This window comes from Eptatretus burgeri, chromosome 8, assembly GCF_056783735.1.
Source record: "Eptatretus burgeri isolate ZD-2024b chromosome 8, Ebu_testis_v1, whole genome shotgun sequence".
NCBI classification, from domain to species: domain Eukaryota; kingdom Metazoa; phylum Chordata; class Myxini; order Myxiniformes; family Myxinidae; genus Eptatretus; species Eptatretus burgeri.
In genome coordinates this window covers 98,410,227-98,429,748 of record NC_140968.1, presented here as the reverse complement: position 1 = coordinate 98,429,748, position 19,522 = coordinate 98,410,227, and the positions used below count along the sequence as shown (strand labels likewise).

General features: G+C 45.7%; 1 protein-coding gene across 4 annotated transcripts in view; it reads right to left on the bottom strand.

Moving 5' to 3' along the window:
• The window catches only part of GPAA1 (glycosylphosphatidylinositol anchor attachment 1), a 61,139-nt gene that overhangs the window by 41,445 nt on the left and 172 nt on the right, over window positions 1–19,522 (bottom strand). The window contains exons 1-2 of one of the 4 annotated variants that reach the window (XM_085893180.1): window positions 12,509–12,608; window positions 6,489–6,581 (exon numbers count right to left, since the gene is read on the bottom strand). In XM_085893180.1, coding sequence (XP_085749306.1) covers window positions 6,489–6,562 — 74 coding nt within the window. In that variant the 5' untranslated portion in view covers window positions 6,563–6,581; window positions 12,509–12,608. Of the gene's footprint in view, window positions 1–6,488; window positions 6,582–12,429; window positions 12,609–19,295 lie in introns of those variants that run through there. The other 3 variants (XM_085893181.1, XM_085893182.1, XM_085893183.1) reach the window with 3 other exon arrangements.

Here is a 19,522-nt window from a genome sequence, read left to right as displayed (position 1 = left end):
AGAGTTTTGGCAGTGGCTGCTTGCAGCCTATGTTGATCTCTGTAAAGCATTCGATTCAGTGAACCAGGATGCCCCCTGGAGTATTTTTGGTCTTCGTGGGGTGCCACCAAAACTGATCAATCTGATGTCTGAACTGTACTCTGGTACTGAGAGTGCTGTGAGATGTGGCGATACCAAATCTGACTGATTGCTGGAGTTCGTCAGGGGTATGTACTGGCCCCCACACACTTTTCAACACTTGTGTATGGACTGCATGTCGAAGAGTCCAAGCTGCGGTGGATCGATTGGGAATGTCAAGCAAGATCTTTGACCTTGATTTCGCAGATGATGCAGTCATCTTTGCGGAGACTCTGGATATCCTTTTGGAGGCCCTTGAGTTTCTGAATGAGGAGTCAGAGCCGCTGGGATTACAGGATTCCTGGGTCAAAACTAAGATCCAGGCTTTCAATAACATCTTGGATGCTGCTATCTTGTCTGTACCCATTTGTGGTGAGGATGTTGAGGTCGTGGAGCGAATAACTTACCTTGGCCACGATATTCATGCCTCTGTTGGCTGCGAGCCAGAGGTCAATAGACGTCTGGGTCAGGCCTGGGGAGTCATGATGTGTGGCGCTGCCGGTACCTGCTCAGGAGGACGAAAGTCCGAGTCTTCAGGTCCTTGGTGCTTCCAGTCTTGCTCTATGGATGAGACTTGAAGTCTGACGAGGGATCTAAGACGGAGACTTAATTTCGTTGGTGCCAGATCTCTTCCGAGAATCCTTGGTGATCGCTGGTCTGACTTTGTGTCCAACGAGCGATTGCTGAGAGAGACTCAAATGAGATTTGTTACCTGCATCGTCAGTGAGCAGCAGCTGCGGCTGTATGAACATGTGGCTCGTTTTCCAGATGCTGATCCTGCTCACCAGATTCTCGCAGCGAGGGAGCGTGAGTGGAGGAGGCCAATGGGCCGACCATGTGCCTCATGGTTGTAGCAGGTTGATCAGCATCTCAAGGAGATGGGGATGGGCCAGGCATAGACCTGGGGGGATGGCCAGACGGAGGCCACGAGTACCAGTGCAAAGTGGATTCAGCGACGTGCTGCTCCGGCGCATGCTCCCATTCCTGACCTGACATGAAGAAACCATGTCGGTGTTATTAATAACAGTAGGCTACACTGAAAGTCTTTGAACAAAGGTTGTCATGAAAGGCGATCATGCAATTAAAGAATAAAAGGACAAATGTGTCCAAGAGCCGCGTCCTAAAGGCAATAACAACTTCCGATATTTCGTCACGTGCTTGATGGAGCCAATAGAGAGACCCGTCATGGAGGCTCCATGTTCATGACGAGAAAATCGTGTATTTACGAAATTACAACACATTAAATGGAATAATCTTTAAATAGTAACGTGAACTTTTCGAAACTTTAAAGCAAATGTCCGAATATATTTAAAAGTTCATGATAGACGCTCTCAAAAGGAACCGTCAATGCGAGGATGTGTACAGGTGTTTAGTATTTAAGGAGATCCGGATCCTGTATATAAAAGAGCCGAGTCCTAAAGGTTTTGGAAGAAGGAAGAAAGAAGAAGGAAGAAGGAAGAAGGAAGAAGGAAGAAGGAAGAAGGAAGAAGGAAGAAGGAAGAAGGAAGAAGGAAGAAGGAAGAAGGAAGAAGGAAGAAGGAAGAAGGAAGAAGGAAGAAGGAAGAAGGAAGAAGGAAGAAGGAAGAAGGAAGAAGGAAGAAGGAAGAAGAAAGAAGAAAGAAGGAAGAAGGAAGAAGGAAGAAGGAAGAAGGCAGAGCTCTCTTCGAGCCAGCGTTCGCTACGCGAGACGCGGCTAAAAAAAATCTCTCCAATTAGCATTGTGACCAAAAAAAAACCGTTTGATAATAACAGTATTGCTGTTATTTGCTAACCGTGGTGTTATTTGCTAATAACACAGTATTGCTAACCGTGGTGTATATCCGTGTGTTCGTCTGTCTCCCGTTCACGGCGGCCGCTTCCCACGCTGCGTTAGAAAAGCTCAACATTCACTTTTGAAATGACAGGAGAACAGGCATGAATAATATTGATGCCAAATTCTATTTCGCAACCAGGACTTTTTGCCCCATTTCAAGACAAATTCAATCTCCGCCGCCCGATGTTGCATCAGCATTTTGCGGTGGGCAGAATGAGCAACTCAGAGCTTTGGCTCTGAGTGAAACCAAGAGTGCAACACAATTAACCTTTTTAAAGTCTATGAAATATAATTTAAATTGATAGATTAACTGAAACTTTTCCCATCACTGGGGACAGGTACTCTTCCTAGTAATCTAAATTACAAGTGAGATGTCTTTCTGTGTGTTGCCATTTTCTCAGAGATGGACAAACAGATCTGCGTCGAATTTAAGATGTTAATCAGTGAGTGAAGTGGAGTGTTTTTGGTTAAAAAATGAAAAATAGAATAAAATAAAAATACAGCACCGGGCAACGCCGGGTACCCCTGCTAGCTGTGAAATATAAGAGAAGTTTCATGAAATAAATAGATACGTAAATTATACCACTTTCATTACCTCAATCACCGGAGGTAAATAAAGGAGGTTATGCTTTCACCCCTCTCGGTCCGTTTGTTACTTGCAAAATTGAAGATTTTTCCAAGTATATTAGTTGGTCGATTTTGTTTTTCTGTCTGTCTGTTTGTCATTCGCCTACAGGTCACAATTCTTAACCGATCGTCATGAAACTTCACCAAGTTGTAGAGGTAGTCTCAACTGAGAAGCCTATTGATTTTGAGGTCAAAAGGTCAAATTTCTTTTTCATCCGATTGACTTGAAAATTAAACAGCATAGTGTATCGCTGAATTGGGAAACAGTCGCTGAATTAGTTTAGAGGTCAAACGGTTAAACTTCTCAAATCATCAATTTCAATCTGAAAAAGAATCAATTTTCATCCGATTGACCTGAGCTTTGATCAAGATTGTCAATTTTAATCTTAATGAAATTGACAATTTGATGTATCTACGGCAACCTTTGGAAAGGGGGGTGGATTTTGCAGGTATCGTGCTCTGCACGACGTCTTTTTCTTGCTCGTATGTTTGTTTGTGTGCAGGATATCTCAAAATGTTGTGGATGGAATCGGACGAAACTTAGTGGACACGTTGGGTGTGTGACTAGGAAGACTTTGTTCGATTTTGATGAAGATCCGAATCAGGATCTGGATACGAGAATTATTTACTTGTATTGTAAAGATTCTTCACCATTGAGAGATGGGGCTGAAAACGATATATAGCACGACATCTCAAAAAGTTGTGGACGGATCCGGGTGAAATTTTGTGGACAGGTTGGGTGTGTGACAAGGACGAACTGATTAGAATTTGATGTGATCCGGATCCGACTACTAGAATTTTAAAAGTGATTCTTCACCATTGAGAGATAGGGCCAAAAACGATATACAGCATATCATCTCAAAAAGTTATTGGGCTCGATTTATTCCACTGGATCAGGCATTGCATGGCGGAGATATCTAGCGAGTGCCCTTCTAGTTGATGCTGTGATCATTTATAAATAACAGCAAAAAAGAGAAAGGGAGATGGGAAAAGAGTGACAGGAAAAATCTCAGATTGCATGGAGTAGTTAAATGAGAAAGGAGAGGAAGGTAGAACGGGAGACAGAATGGTTTAGGATAGAGGATCCCGTTTAGGATCCCGTGTCCAATGGCCCTGAGGTGCTTACTTCTCCGATTGATAAAGTCAACCTCTTTGCTGAGCATCTTGCTGCAAACTCCACACTTGAAGACCACGGATGCCCATTGCCTATTTGTCCTTCCCGTCTTGACACCAGGCTTTCCATTATCACCACACCCAGGAAAGTTGTGAAGATTATTCTAGGGCTTGACATCTCAAAATCTACTGGATTAGATTGAATCCCTGCAATTGGTTGGAAGAAGTGTTCACCTGAACCATCTTCTGTTCTCTCAAAGTCTGTGTATCCATTTAGCTGGAAGCAGGCTTTAGTTGTCCCCATCGTTACAGGCTCCAGTGAGAAATCAGATGCTTCCAACTCTTGTACTATTAGCCTTATACCCACTACAAGCAAATCGTTTGAATCCTTCATCATACAACAACTCAAGAATCATCTGGAAACCCACAACTTCAAAAGTGATGTCCAGTATGGCTTTCAACATTCAAGATCCACTGGTGATGTTCTGTCCCTAATCACTGAACATGTGAAGAGGGCTTTGGATCATCGTGGAGAAGCCAGGGCTGTTGATCTCGACATCTCGAAGGCTTTCAACAAAGTGTGGCACAAGGGCCTCATCCATAAGCTAAAATCATATGGCATCTCCAGATAATTTGATTCAATTTCCGACTTCCTTGCAAATCGTCAAGTCTCTGTGATCCATGAGGTACAGTCATCACCTGTCCATAATACGAATGTTGGTGTTCCTCAGACGTCTGTGTTGGGTCCATTATTGTTCTAGTTATATACAGCGCCGAAAGAAAGTCGACACCCCCTTTTCAAAAATGTTCACCTTTTGTGACCTGATGAGCTGGAATTAAATTGCATTAAATCAGACTTTTTCCACCTTTATTTACACATCGTAACCCACAACTTCCAAGTGAAAAACAAATTCTAGAAATTTCAGAAAATTAATTAAAAATACAAAACTAGAATATCTTGGTCGGATAAGTGTCCACCCTCCCTGAGTTAATACTTGGTGGAAGCATCTTTGACAGCAATTACAGCTGTGAGTCTGTTGCGATAGGTCTCTACCAACTTAGCACACCTTGATTGGGCAATATCTACCCATTCTTCTGTACAAAACTGTTCAAGCTCAGTCAGGTTGTGTGGGGAGAGTTGATGGACAACAATCTTCAATTCAAGTCACAGATTTTCAATTGGATTGCAGAACCTTTAATTGTTTTTTAGCTCGCCTGTTCGAAGAACAGAGAGCAACAGTGATACCGTCAGCGTGAGCGTCAGCGTCAGCGTGAGCGTGAAAATGTTAAAGTTTTTGGTGCAAGTTATTTTTTCCTTTCTAATGTTTTTATCCACCACACTATTTTTTATTTTTTATACGCCCGATATATATATATATATATATATATATATATATATATATATATATATATATATATATATATATATATATATATATATATATATATATATATATGGGCGTATTATGTGATACCGTCCGTCCGTCTGTCTGTCCGTCTGTCTGTCCGTTGGGGGACAGATCGGGGCTCTGACTGGGCCACTCGAGGACATTTATCTTTTTGTTCCAGAGCCACTCCAGTGTAGCTTTTGCTGTGTGCTTCGGGTCGTTGTCATTCTGAAAGGTGAACTTCCACTCCAATTTAATCTTTCTTGTAGAGGACAGCAGGTTTCCCTCTTGGATTTTTCTGTATTTTGCTCCATCCATTTTCCCTTCTATCCTGACAAGTGCCCCAAACCCTGCTGATGAGAAACATCCCCATAACATGATGCTGCCGCCACCATGCTTCACAGGAGTGATGGTGTTCTTTGGGTGATGTGGTGTGTTGGGTTTGCGCCAAACGTAATGTTTTGCATTTAGACCAAAAAGTTCCATCTTGGTTTCATCATACCATGAAACTTTTTCCCACATCTATTTTAACCCCATCCCCCGATCTGTGCCCTTCCATAACTTTATTCCGGAGCTTTGAAAGCTCATTGGTGCTCATGGGCGAGTCCTTGCTGTGAAATGCACTATGGACCGGTGTTTGTTTGTCGTGCTCAAACTCCTACAGTTCTGGGCTGATCCAGACTTCCGACAGAGGATCAGCATGACCCCAATTAATGTATAATCTTTGCTGGTGGTCATGGTAGGGAGAAGGGAGGGGGGCAAATTCTCGATGTAAGTGTGTATCATTATCATGTAGCACCACCTCCAGGTGGGAGAGGGTATTACAAGTCTCCATTTCCAGTACAGTGTTCCTGACCCCACGTTTTCCAATGCAGAGAAGTGTTTTGAATGATAAACAGGAGGTATGTTTTTGCTTCATGCACGTAACCAGTTTTGTTTTTTTTGCCTCGACAGAGCTGTCAGTTGCCTATACACCACCCAAATAAAGGTATGCGTCAGAACAATGTGTTGCATGCTTGGAACAAGATCGCCAGTCATTCAGGTATTCTGCAAGTGTGTTATAAATGATAGACAATCACAGATCTTGAACCAACATGTGCACATACATGAACTTTATTCGAGTTTGATAAAACAAACTTTTGGTTTAAAACTGAGAAATAAAGACGCTAAATTTTTTCCGGTCTCGAGCCAGACTCCGACCGATTCCTCAGGTATTCATAAGCAGAGTCAGAGCCTGACAAAGGACTCCAGTCTGGACTCGGGTCCGATGACACTGCTTTCAAGTACCCTAATGTGATGTGAAATATGACGTGTAATTTTAAAGATCGGTAACAGACCCACAGAAAGCGCCAAACGAGCTCTTCACGAGCCTCGACTATGTGTATAAAAAAGAATGGCACGTACACACTCAGGCAGATGTACAAACGTACCAAAGTTTGCTGTTGTGGCGAATGAGGAACAACAGAACCCTTTCGCGACTCTGGGGGTCCGACAGCAAACCCATGTCCGGGACACGACCAAGGCTGCAAATACAGCCAGGATAAAGTTCAGGAAACAAAAAGAATAAAATTACAGCGAGCTGATGTGAGCAAAACAAGTACAGCTGCCACAGAGAAGTTTTGTTTCATCATCCCTAACCGAATGTATCAACTCTGCATCAGCTTAAAGAAGCAGGAGAAAAGAAAGTATAAAAAAACAAAATTCCATCTGGGCCAAGGCCCTCCAGAGACCCGCGCTGGGCGCCGAGGCCCTCCGACGACCCGCGCCGAGCGTCGAGGCCCTCCGGAGACCCGCGCCGGGCGACGAGGCCCTCCGGCGACCCGTGCCGGTCAAAACTAATCAATTACATTGCTCCAGCTTTCCTGTTGCTGATGGGGATGTCGAGTCACAAATAGCCATGCGAGCCTGGTCGATGTTGGTACACACTCGAAACTCACACATCTTCATTCCGTAATCCATTTTGATGTGCAGGTGTGGTGGAATGAAATTAACACGATTGTTACGGTGGGTGTGACGTAACCCAAGCAGATCTTGGGCCCATACAGGTAAATCCACTCCAGGTTACAAGCAATCTTCACATTCGCAGCAGTCAATGACAGTAAAGGTCAGGTCAGGTATGGGAGCATGCGCCAGAGCAGCGCGTCGCTGCGTCCACTTTCTGCCGGTACTCCAGGAGCCTCCGTCTGGCCATCCCCCAGGTAGATGCCTGGCCTATTCCAATCTCCTCGAGATGCCGGTCAACCTGCTGCAACCACAAGGCACGTGGTCGGCCCATTGGCCGACTCCACTCAAGAGACTCCCTTGCTGAGAGAATCTGGTGAGCAGGATCAGAGTCAGGAAAACGAGGCACATGTCCATACAGCCACAGCTGATGCTCACCGACGATGCAGGTAACAAATAAAATTTGAGCCTCTCTCAGCAACCACTCATTGGACCAGCAACCAAAGTCCGACCAGTGATAGCCAAGGATTCTCCGAAGAGACCTGGTACCAAAGGAATAAAGTCTCCGTCTCAGATCTTTGGTCAGAGTCCAAGTCTCGCATCCATAGAGCAAGACTGGAAGCACCAAGGACCTGAAGACTCGGACGTTCGTCCTCCCGCACAGGCACCGGCAACGCCACACCCCATTATCCAGTGAATCCATGACTCCCCAGGCCCGACCCAGACGTCTATTGACCTCTGACTTACAGCCAGCAGAGACATGAATATCACTGCCAAGGTAAGTGAATCTCTCCACGACCTCAACATCCTCACCACAAACAGACACAGACAGGACAGCAGCATCCAAGATGTCATTTAAATGCTGGATCTTAGTTTTGACCCAGGAAACCCGTAATCCAAGCGGCTCCGACTCCTCATTCAGCACCTCGAGGGCCCCCGAAAGGATGTCTAAAGTCTCCGCAGAGATGACTGCATCATCTCCGAAATCAAGGTCAGACATCTTGACATTCCCAAACGATGCACCGTAGCTTAATCTCTCTGCCATCCTCCCCAGTCCAGTCCATACAAGTGCTGAAAAGTGTGGGGGCCTGTACACACCCCTGACGAACTCCAGTCACAACTGGAAATGAGTCAGAGATGGTACCACTACATCTCACAGCCCTCTCAGTACCAGAGTAGAGTTCAGATATCAGATCGATCAGTTTTGGTGGCACCCCATGAAGACCAAGAATCCTCCAGAGGGCATCCCGATTCACAAAATCGAACGCTTTATGGAGATAAACATCGGCTGCAAGCAGCCCCTGCCAAAACTCACATCTGCGTTCGGTGAGGACCCGAAGAGCAAGGATATGGTCAATTATTAACCTCTTTGGTGTAAAGCCTGACTGCTCTGGACGCTGGTGCTCAAGCAGATGGTGGCGAATCCTATCAAGAATTATCCAAGCAAAGACCTTGCCCAACACTGAGAGCAGCGTCACCCCTCAATAGTTGTTGCAGTCCTGGCAATCACCCTTTCCTTTCCAGAGCAGGACAACAAGGCCCCTCTTCCATGCAGTTAGGATGATGCCTGTGTTCCAGACCGAACACAGAACAGCATGCAACGACACGAGAGCAACATTTCCACCAGCCTTTAGAAGTTCAGCATGGATGCCACAGATCCCTGGAGCTTTACCCCATTTCAACCGGTTCACCGCAGCCTGTGTTTCCAGAAGCGAAGGTGGACTACAGTTGATGGGAGGGTCAGCAACAGTGATTGTAAAATTGTCAGTGGATCAGCCTGGTACAACCGCTGAAAGTAACCAGCCCAGCGGTCCTTTACTTCGGACTCCTCTGTCCAGAGCCGACCGCCCTCTGCTCTAACTGCAGTACACCGAGGGATGGGCTTGGATGAACGCAATGCGCGAATTCCCCTGTAAGGAGGACGAGAATCACCTGACTCTACCCCCTCAAAGATTCCTTGCACATTGGCCTCCTTGTCAACCCTCAGAGCACGTACAGTTTTACGACTCAGCTCCCTGAACAGCTCAGCTCTGCCATTCAGCCTGGCCCTGTGACTCTGGTCAATGGTATCCAGTGTCCCACGAGAGACAAAATTCTTCTTTGCCCTGTGGTGAGTTCCAAGACATCCACCGGCAACATCAAGGACGGTGGTCTTGAAGGCACTCCACAACTCTTCAGGACATCCCAAAGCACCCAGACCCCCAAATCTCCACTCAGCTTGTTCGCAAACTCCTCAGCTACCCTCTCATCTGTGAGCTTGCCAACATCCAACCTCAGCTGGGATGGTACCATTCTCCCGGATTTAAGCTGCAACTTCAGAGTTGCTACAACAAGCCTGTGGTCAGTATTGAGGAACTGAGCACTCCGGTAGACCCTGCAGTTCTGGATCATCCTACAACGACCGTCAACGAGCACATGGTCAATCTCCTTTGCCACACCGCCAGCGTTGGAATACCAAGTCCAGCGATGAGCCTGTGGGCGCTGAAACCATGAACCAGCCACCCTAAGTCCATGACTTCTTGCAAAGTCAAGGAACTTAGTGCTATTCTGATTCATAGTTCCTGACCCATGGTGACCAACACATGTCTCGTAACCATCCCTATCAGTTCCAGTCGATGCATCAAAATCCCCCAAGACTGGAAGTGTATCTCGTCTGGGGCACTGATCAACCACAGACTCGAGTGTGGCATAGAATGCATCCTTCACGGTGAGATCACTCGCCTCAGTCAGAGCATATAGAGACCAGGGAAACAACACCCAAGGAGTGACGAATCCTTCGTCTCATAATATGCTCGTTGACCGGTGTTACCTCAATTATCATTGGGGTCAGCTTATTGGACACAGCTACAGCAACTCCTTGGGTATGGTAACCATCAGAGCGACCAGACCAATAGTAGGTGTAACCACCCACCATTATCTCGCCGCAATCCGGTCTCCGAACCTCAGAGAGAGCTGCAATCCCAATGTCCAAACGCTTGAGCTCAGATGATAACAGAGACAGGTGATCATCCTCTCTTAAGGCCCTGTCACACCTTGACGTTTTAGCCAGCGTATGGCAAGGTCTCAAAATATATGTAAAACGCTGGGATACGCTGAACTATTGATGTTTTTTTTTCAAGTTTTGGGCATATAATAATGTGTTGGACGTATGCATAACGTATTAGTAACATACACAGAACGTTTTAATCACATATAGATAACTTATACCAACGAATGCTGAGCGTGTTGTCTGCGTTCACAACCTATGCCCAACGATAGTCTAACTTATGCATAGTGCGCGGCAGCGTATCGCCGACGATCACGTGGCGTAGGCTATTCATAGGCTGCGGCTCGACAATTCAAATCATAACTGCACTCGACATCGAAGTGTGAAGCTGATGTCACACCTTGACGTTTTAGCCAGCGTATGAAAAATTTGCCGAACCAAGCTGCCACACGTCGAATACGTTATGGGTAAGTTTTGTATACGTTAATAGCACGCTGGCATATGTCGTAATAGCGAACGCAGTGAGCTTCATACTTAACGCGTGCACGTGAGAGAATAGGAAACAACAACAACAACAACAACACAATACCCCTAGCTATTTGGAATCCGTGTCGTTGGATATGACCTTTTGCTTCCGGTTGTTTTTAAACGCTGTGCGGTGTATAAACACGATTGGGTTTTATTTCTATCTTGTGAATATTTAACGCGTGCACATGAGAGAATAGGAAACAACAACAACACAATACCCCTAGCTATTTGGAATCCGTGTGTTCGCTATGACCCTTTTGTTTCCGTTTTTTATTTGTTTCTGGTTTTTTTTTTTTTGTTTCCGGTTTTTGTCATGGGGAATGATGCATGCCGGGAGATAAAGGCATCGTCGGAGACATGAAAGACCCAAATAATATCAGACATGGTGTATATATCCTCCACGGATTTTAATCAAGATATCTCCCGGATCATCAAAAAATAATCGTGATTTACGTTATTTGATCGCTGATCCCGAATCCAGGCCGAAGTAACCGGAAATTGCGTATACAGTTGTGAACAAGTTATAGGTAAAGTCAGAAGCGAATGTAAGAAAATTCTACGTTCGCTTCTTGGCTTTGCCTATTCCATATTATGTTGGCATACGTCGTAGTACGCTGTCATACGTCATCATACGCCGAGTACGTTGAGAAATTTTCAGCATGTTGAAAATTTCTCGACGTACTTGACGTATGACACACATTCTGCATACGCTGGCATAAGTTGTAGGCACGGTACGCGATCGTCGACACACGTTACTCATAAGTCTAAACACGTCAAGGTAATGGTTAGAGTCAGTGTTCCAGACTCCCTGGTTTTTTTTCTTCGGTATGACGGTGATGTTAACACTTCGATTTCTAGTGCGGTTATGATTTAAATCGTTGAGCGGCAGCCTATTAATTATATTATATTATAACCGCACGAGAAATTGAAGTGTTAACATCACCGTCATACCGAAGAAAAAAAACCCCAAAAAACCAGGGAGTCTGGAACACTGACGCTAACCATTACATCGACGTGTTTCGACTTATGAATAACTTACAAGTAACGTGTGTCGACGTGTGTCAACGATCGTGTAACGTGCCTACAACTTATGGCCAGCATTATGCGGAACGTGCGAGCCATACGTCGAAAAAAATTTCTAACAGCTCGGCGAACTATGACGGTTGCCAGCGTACAAAGACGTATACCAGCGTTCTTCAACGTATGCCAGCATTCTTCGATGTATGCCAGCGTGTTCTTAACGTATACAAACTTACCCATAACGTATTCGACGTGTGCTGGCGTTTTAGCCTTACTTTGCATACGTCAGGCATACGTTGGCTAAATCGTCAAGGTGTGACAGGGCCTTAAGGGATAGGGCATTCCAGGCACCCCCCCGAAGGGACCGCCTCAGGTGAACCCAAGGAGACCGCCGTCTGGTGGACGACACCTCAGCACCACTCCGACACACTCTCCCCCAATCTGACCCAGGGATGTCACCCCGTGGTTTCCCTGCTCGGTCACTAGATATGGATGACCGTTGGCTCACAAGGAGCTCCTCCGCCCTTTGACAGGTTTTGTTTTTAATCCTGCTGGGTGTCCATATCCAAACACCCTCCTCACCAGAAAACCTGGTGGGGGAGACGGTTTAGTCGCCGACAACCCGACCATGGAACAGGTTAGTACAGGTTTACGTGAAGGACGGAGAGTAAATGGAATGGGAATACAAGACGGCCATGATGGACCAAACGGCCTGTCGGGTCGTCGTTTAAAAAAAAAAAATCTTTTCACCCGCCGATATCGATATAACACAATGTCCATCGCCCACTCACTGGGACAACACTGTGCTCGCTGTTCGACATGTACAACCGTCGGGCATCACCGTCTCCCAATTCAACCACACTCGTACGAACACACACGAACGGTCACATATTCACCCAAACAGAGTAAAATCCTGGACCAGACGGCGGTTTCAGTTCCACAAAGCACGGCACTGACGGCAGTCAACGAACTCACGTCGGTTCGACGAGGAACACCGAGGACGTGGTGAAACGAGCCTCGCGGATAGCCGATTCAACCGCGCGCGCGGATTCGGCAATGCGGATTCGCCATAGAGACTTTTTATTCTTCAATAAATACCCGATAATACGAATCGTTAATTTTAAATACATCGCCGACATCCAATTAAAAACACACATTTCCGTGTTTAACTTTCATCGATCATATTGTCGCGAATGCATTTATTCATTCATTTATTCGTTCGTCTTTTTATTCAGCAGAACGCTGTGCGTTACGTCAGTTCCTGGAGGAGCGACGATGCCCCCGATGAACCCGCGCTCCCCATGAGGTTCGAGCAGGAATTTTGTAACTTGTTCAGAGTGCTGGCGATAACTCGCCAACTATTCTCGAAGGAGACAGTGATCTTTAAAATCCATCAACTAATGCGAGCAGACAGGCCCTTAACTTATAAGGTCTATCCGAGGGACGGCGCGCAACCTGATGCTTCGAGGGTATGCGTGTGACGTCACGACATTTGGATCCGCCATCTTGGAGTACACACAAGGGAAGGGAAACTCCACGTGGACTGCATCACCGTGTTTACAATGTGTTAAAACAGGAGTGCAAATGGTGAATTCTTGCGTTGTACACTTTGTTGTGGTGATTGGTTGTCAACAACAATATTATATAATTATAACATCATGCTTGTCTGCTGTTCCCTCATGTTTGATTGTGTCGGTGATGTATTATTATCGGCCTATCAACACATCTTCCAGTTCGCAGATCGTGGATTTAAGTTCCTTTGTCCTCCAACATGGCCGTGGGAGTCGTGTGCGAACAAATTGCTGACGTCACGAAGCACACCCAAAGCTGGGTCACGCTTCAAACCCAAGCAAAAAAATTTCAAATGATTTAACTTTCAGGTTCGATTTTTGCAACATCAAAAATCCAGAAACATGGTGTCCTGTTACCGATTGGCTTGCTTGAACAGTTCACAGAATAAGCATCTCAAGTAGGGGGTCATTTTAAATAAAGACCACAACGACTATGACTACTTCAACAGCCCCAATTACTCCCACATTGTGGGGTTGGCGGGGAAATATTTTTGGCTTGTCTTTCCAAAATCAGATGGCGAAGACTTAATGGTTCGACTGAAGGTGTTTTGAGCATGAATTTGTAATTAGTTGAGGGTTCCGGCGATAACTCACCTACTCTTCACAAAACACATCGTGGGATCTTTAACATCCACCAAATATCAGTGCTGGGATACGGGTCCTCCTCCTGTTTAACATCCATACAACAATGCCAAAGCCTGCATATGAACCACTGGGATGGTAGTTTACAGCTGTGTCAGGATTCAAACCTAGGTGAGAAAGCTCAGAGGGCAGTGTACACACACACCTCCAAAGTATCCTACCAGCCCATGGAGTCAATTAGTGTGTAAACATTTTATTTTTTTTCATTATTAACCCCCAATGATAATGTAATCCTCGCTGGATTCCAAGGAAGGAAGATAGCCCCGGCAAAGCACAGAGAACCGAACATTGTGCACATCACCATTCATAATTGCATCCTGAAAAAGGGGTTAGGCAATTGTGTTGCACTCTTGGTTTTACTCAGAGTCAAAGCATTGAGTTACTTCTACCACTCACCGCAAAATGGTGGTGCAACATCGGGTGAAGGAGGTTGGATTTGTTTTAAATAGTGTGTAACTCCATGTAGATCTGTATTAAATTGACTTTAATCCAGATGTTCATGTTGATTTTAAAGATTACTGGAAAGGATAATAAAGTGTGACTTTGTTGCATTAAAAAAGTGAAATGCGAAATAACCAATCAGCAGCTTTTCAAACACAGCGCAGGGAGCGGCTGTCATAACTGGGAGACAGACAAACGCACGGACACACACTACGGCAGTGTGACCACTCCTTGGCTTTTTTTTCACAAGATCTTGGCTATTCGTTGTTCACCTTGGCGTCTTGGTTTTCTATCATCATCGGTTTTCCAAAAACTTGTAAATTCTTACCTTTTTTCATTGGCTCACCTTGGCATTGATGAAAATGAGTGGTCACACTGCACTACGGTTCACAATATATACACCGATGAGCCAAAACATTATGACCACTGACAGGTGAAGTGAATAACATTTATTATCTTGTTACAATGACACCTGTCAAGGAGTGGGATAGATTAGGCAGCAAGTAAACAGTCAGTTCTTGAAGTTGATGTGTTGGATGCAAGAGAAATGGGCAGGAGTAAAGACCTGAGCGACTTTGACAAGGGCCAAATTGTTCTGGCCAGACGACTGGGTCAGAGCATCTCTGAAATGGCAAGGCTTGTGGGGTGCTCCCGGTCAGCAGTGGTGAGAACCTACAAACAGTGGTCCGAGGAAGGACAAACCACAAACCGGTGACAGGGTGTTGGGTGCCCAAGGCTCATCGATGCGCGAGGGCAACAAAGGCTATCCCGTCTGGTCCGAACCGACAGAAGGTCTACTGTGGCACAAGTCACAGAAAATGTTAATGGTGGTATCTGGAGGAATGTGTCACAATCCACAGTGCATCGCACCTTGCTGCGTAGCCGCACACCGGTCAGAGTGCCCATGATGACCCGTCCACCATCGAAAGTGCCAACAATGGGTACGCGAGCATAGGAACTGGACCTTGGAGCAGTGGAAGAAGGTCGCCTGGTCCGATGAGTCCCGTTTTCTTTTAGATCACGTGGATGGCCGTGTACGTGTGCACCGTTTACCTGGGGAAGTGATGGCACCAGGATGCACTGTGGGAAGACGACAACAGAGATGCCAACTTTTGGAAATCAGAATTAGGGAGGATTTTCAACCGACACCAAATAATGTGCGCTAAGCGCACATCTCGAGCGCGGAGCGCTCGACCCTTGCGGCGGGGTCCAGGGCCCGCCTTAGGGCCCTGGAAGCTCTGGGGTTCTAGACGCTCTCTAGTGCCCTCTGAGCCCTATTTTGGAGCATTTAACATGTTAAGAATTCCCACTTTTTGAACAAAAAAAGGGGAAAATTGTGCACTTTTTAATGTTACATGTATGTTAATATTAGTAAGTTAGGGGACAATCAAAGATTAACAAAAAGCACAAAAGAAGCAATATTTTTCTTACCTTACTGGCTGGTACTACTGCTGCTTGCTTTTTCCATGGCAGCTTTGCTGAGTGACAGCTGTGTGGCTCTTTTAGCCCTTCTGATTATGTCTTTGCTGTATTCTCTCTGGTAGCAAGGGGTGCTATGAGCTAGTTTTTCAATTAAGAGAGCTTCCAGGGTTTTGACACTCAAATTGGGACGAAATTCAGTATGATTCTTCCGTACAAGACTGAGTGCCCGCTCACATGATGCGTTCGAATGAGGAATGACCAAGATTCCCTTCATCACTTTGCTCAAATTAGGATACTTCTTGGCACCAGTGCAGGGATCTGTGAGCTGTGAAACTGATGCCACTGCTCATCCACTCTCACTGTCTCAGTAGCAATTGTAGCTATGGAGGCGTCTGCCTGGTAGTGAGCGAATTCACTCTCAAGACTGTCTATGTCACTATCACCGCCACTGAACAGACAGGGGAATTTCTTGATGAAAAACTCCACACAGTCAAACCCCACTTCTTGGTGTAGCTTAACATCCAGCACCTGAGCATGCTTGGCTAATTCATCATCTAGCGGCCAGGTTTTGAAAATGTAATTGCAGGCTTTCACATAATATGAGCAAACTGCACTGAAGAAACCTTGGATGTCTGACTCACTCAGAGTGAAGGTGGATTTCTTGAGACTCCTTTGTTCCCTTATATACAGTTTGGCATCGTTCCCAATCATGAGGTCCTCATCATTCTTCTGATGATTTCTGTCAGAGAAGGGTAAATTTACCAGAGGAACCGATGACACCGATGGTTTCAAAACCGTACGAAGATATCTTTCAGAAGACCATTCAATTCTCCGTGCAGGAGATGAATACAGGGTTCGTCTCTTTGGAGCAGAAGATTCCCCTTCTCAAAAAGCTTGTTAGCATATCGAAGGAAGAAACAATAGTTTTGTTTGTGGAGACAAGAACATCCTGTTGACACGTTTTTCTCTAGATTCCTGCACAGTGTTTGAGGAAGATGCGCTTTTAGTTGTAGAACTCGTAGTACACTTAGCCGCAGGGCGATCACACTTGCGTTTACTGCCAGCAGAAGAGGTCAGACTCGTAGTACCAGATCCAATTTTACGTTTGAGGAGAGAGCTTGAGGTAGGTGCAGCCAAGGAAGAAGACCTCTGATTCGAAGGTTTTGCTGAGCTTCTATCAAGTGATTTGGCAAAAGCAGAACTTAACTTGGGTCCTTCTTTGCCTGTACATGGGACTATCACAGTCTTTCTCGACTCTGAAGGGATCTGCTTTGTAGATGAACATGATGAAGGGCCGGTGATGCTACCTGCTCTCAGCATTGGTTTTGGTGCTGTCCCTGCTGTCTTCTTCGCAGCAGATACTGCAGTGGTAGGTGGTGAATGCTGCTCCACTAGTGCTTGATCCTGCAGTGCCAGTACTGGCAGTAGATACAGTGCCGTCCTTCTTGCTCGTTGTTAGAGTCTTGGCTACAGTTGGTTGCATTTTTCTTCGTACTTCTTCTTTGAAGAAGAGGCGAAGTGGCTCCCACTGTTCAATCAGCCTGTCTAGGCACTGACCAAGGGACAGCCACCTTGTTGCGACATGCTTCAGAATCTTGTGTGTCGGGGCATCACAGAGTTCTTGCAGTGCTTTCACTCCTTTGACGCGTTTACTACTTTGTCCAAGTAGTAGTAAATATCGATGAGAAAGTCATCTAATTCAATGGGTAAGGCCTGAGCCGCCTTCTTGGCCGTATTGTGCATCATATGGCAAGGGCATCCCATGATGTAGCACTCTGAATTTTGTTTGTGGATATAAGCAGCGACTCCTTTGTGCTTGCCCACCATGACAGAGGCATTATCAGCACAAAAGGAAACACAATTTCCCCACGGAATTTTCCTGTCACTGAACTCATGATCAAGCAGTTTGAAAATGTTTTCTCCAGTGGAATCTTGTTTGCACGCAGGCAAACTTAGCAAACCTTGCTTCACAATCCCAGCACTGTTGTCATAGTACGAAATCAGGACAGGATATAGCTGGGCCTCACCACTGTCATTGCTACCGTCTGTAGCTAGGCTAAATGGAGCTCGTCTAGCAATATCGGCAATAGATGAAGCAGTAACATTTGACAACTCACCAATTATTGCTGAAGTTTTTGTTCTTGCACATCCATACTTTGAAGCAACTTTTGAATCTGGAAACATCTTTTGAAATAGAGGTCCAGCATGATCTGAGACTGATATGGGCAAGTTATGTTCCACAATAAATCCACTAAAGAGAAGTTCCGCTCGGGTAACATCCTCTTCCTCGCTTGTTTTGTGAAATAATTCAGAAGTGTACCGGTACTCGTGCTCGAAGATCTCTCCTTTGCAATGTCTGTGTGCCGTTTGCTTCCAACGTGCTTCCGAATATCATCGCGACCTCCGTGCTCAACTGAAATATCAACGCTGCATACTGTACAATACGCATGATGAATTCCTCTTTCAGTCTTTCAAATACACGGGTATTGGAGACTGTATTCGGTCTTGTACTTCTGAGACCATTTCTTGGTCTTCGTAAGCTTCTTTTCTGCCATTTCATAATCAACATCGAGGGCTTGAAGCATCGGTAACTTCGAAGTCGATGTTCCACAGCTGCAGCGCGACTCGTAGAACTCTAGCGGCTGTTAAACACCGCACGGTGGTCGCGACCGCCGGGCTGGTACGGAGCCCAGCTGCATGCAGTGAGCGTATCGCATGCATATACACTGTGCATACATACCGCATGCACTGTATTGCACACATACCGCATGCACTAAATCTCAGTGCATGATCGCATAAGCGAGATCCAGACCCAATGTTTCGCTGCTCCTCATTTGAATTTGCAATTTTTTACGTACAATTTGGTAGCAGCGAACGTTATGGAGTTACCACATGCTATACGTAGCAGGCGATGCTTTTCATTCAATTCTCATACTAGTACATTCTGATTAGTGAACAGTGCAAAAATATCAAAATTTCGGGAGGATAAGGATAGTGATCGTAAGGGCGGGAGTTTGGGTGAATTTTCGGAAGCCTCCCGATGAAATCGGGAGGGTTGGCATTGCTGCGACAAGCTGGTGGAGGGAGTGTGAGACTCTGGGCAATGTTCTGCTGGGAAACCCTGGGTCCGGCCATTCATGTGGACGTCAATTTTACACGTGTCACCTACCTACACATCGTTGCAGACCAGGTACACTCCTTCATGACATGGTGTTCTCTGATGGCAGTGGCCTCTTTCAGCAGGATAATGCACTCTGCCACACTGCACACATTTTTCAGGAATGGTTTGAGGAACATGATTAAGTGTTCACGGTGTTGCCCTGGCCTCCAAAATCTCCAGATCTCAATCCGATTGAGCATCTGTGGGATGTGATGAACCGACAAGTCTGATCCACAGCGGCTCCACCTCGCAACTTACAGGACTTGAAGGATCTGCTGCTAATGTTTTGGTGCCAGATACCACAGGACACCTCCAGGGGTCTTGTAGAGTCCATGCCTTAACGAGTCGGCGCTATTTTGGCGGCACACGGAGGACCAACAGCATATTAGGCAGGTGGTCATAATGTTTTGGCTCATCAGTGTATATACACAAGCAAAAGTACCCGTTGCTGTGCTGCTGGATTTAATCAACAGATGGAACATGTTGTACTTCACAAACATTATGCTCTGTTCACTCTATAATTTACCTGAGGTCATCTTCCATCTGCTTTGAAGTCAGCTAACATCACTTTCATCAACCATCCTTGCTGCTTATGTCGGGCATGAGCAAAATTCACTTCCGCTTCGCTGCAAAGATCAGTCAGTGTTGGATGCTTTGGTTTGAACCTACAAAAAACACAACTACAAGGGTACTCGAAGGGTACTCGGGAGAGCGTATACATACGCCATATAATGCTTGATCCACGAGAACATA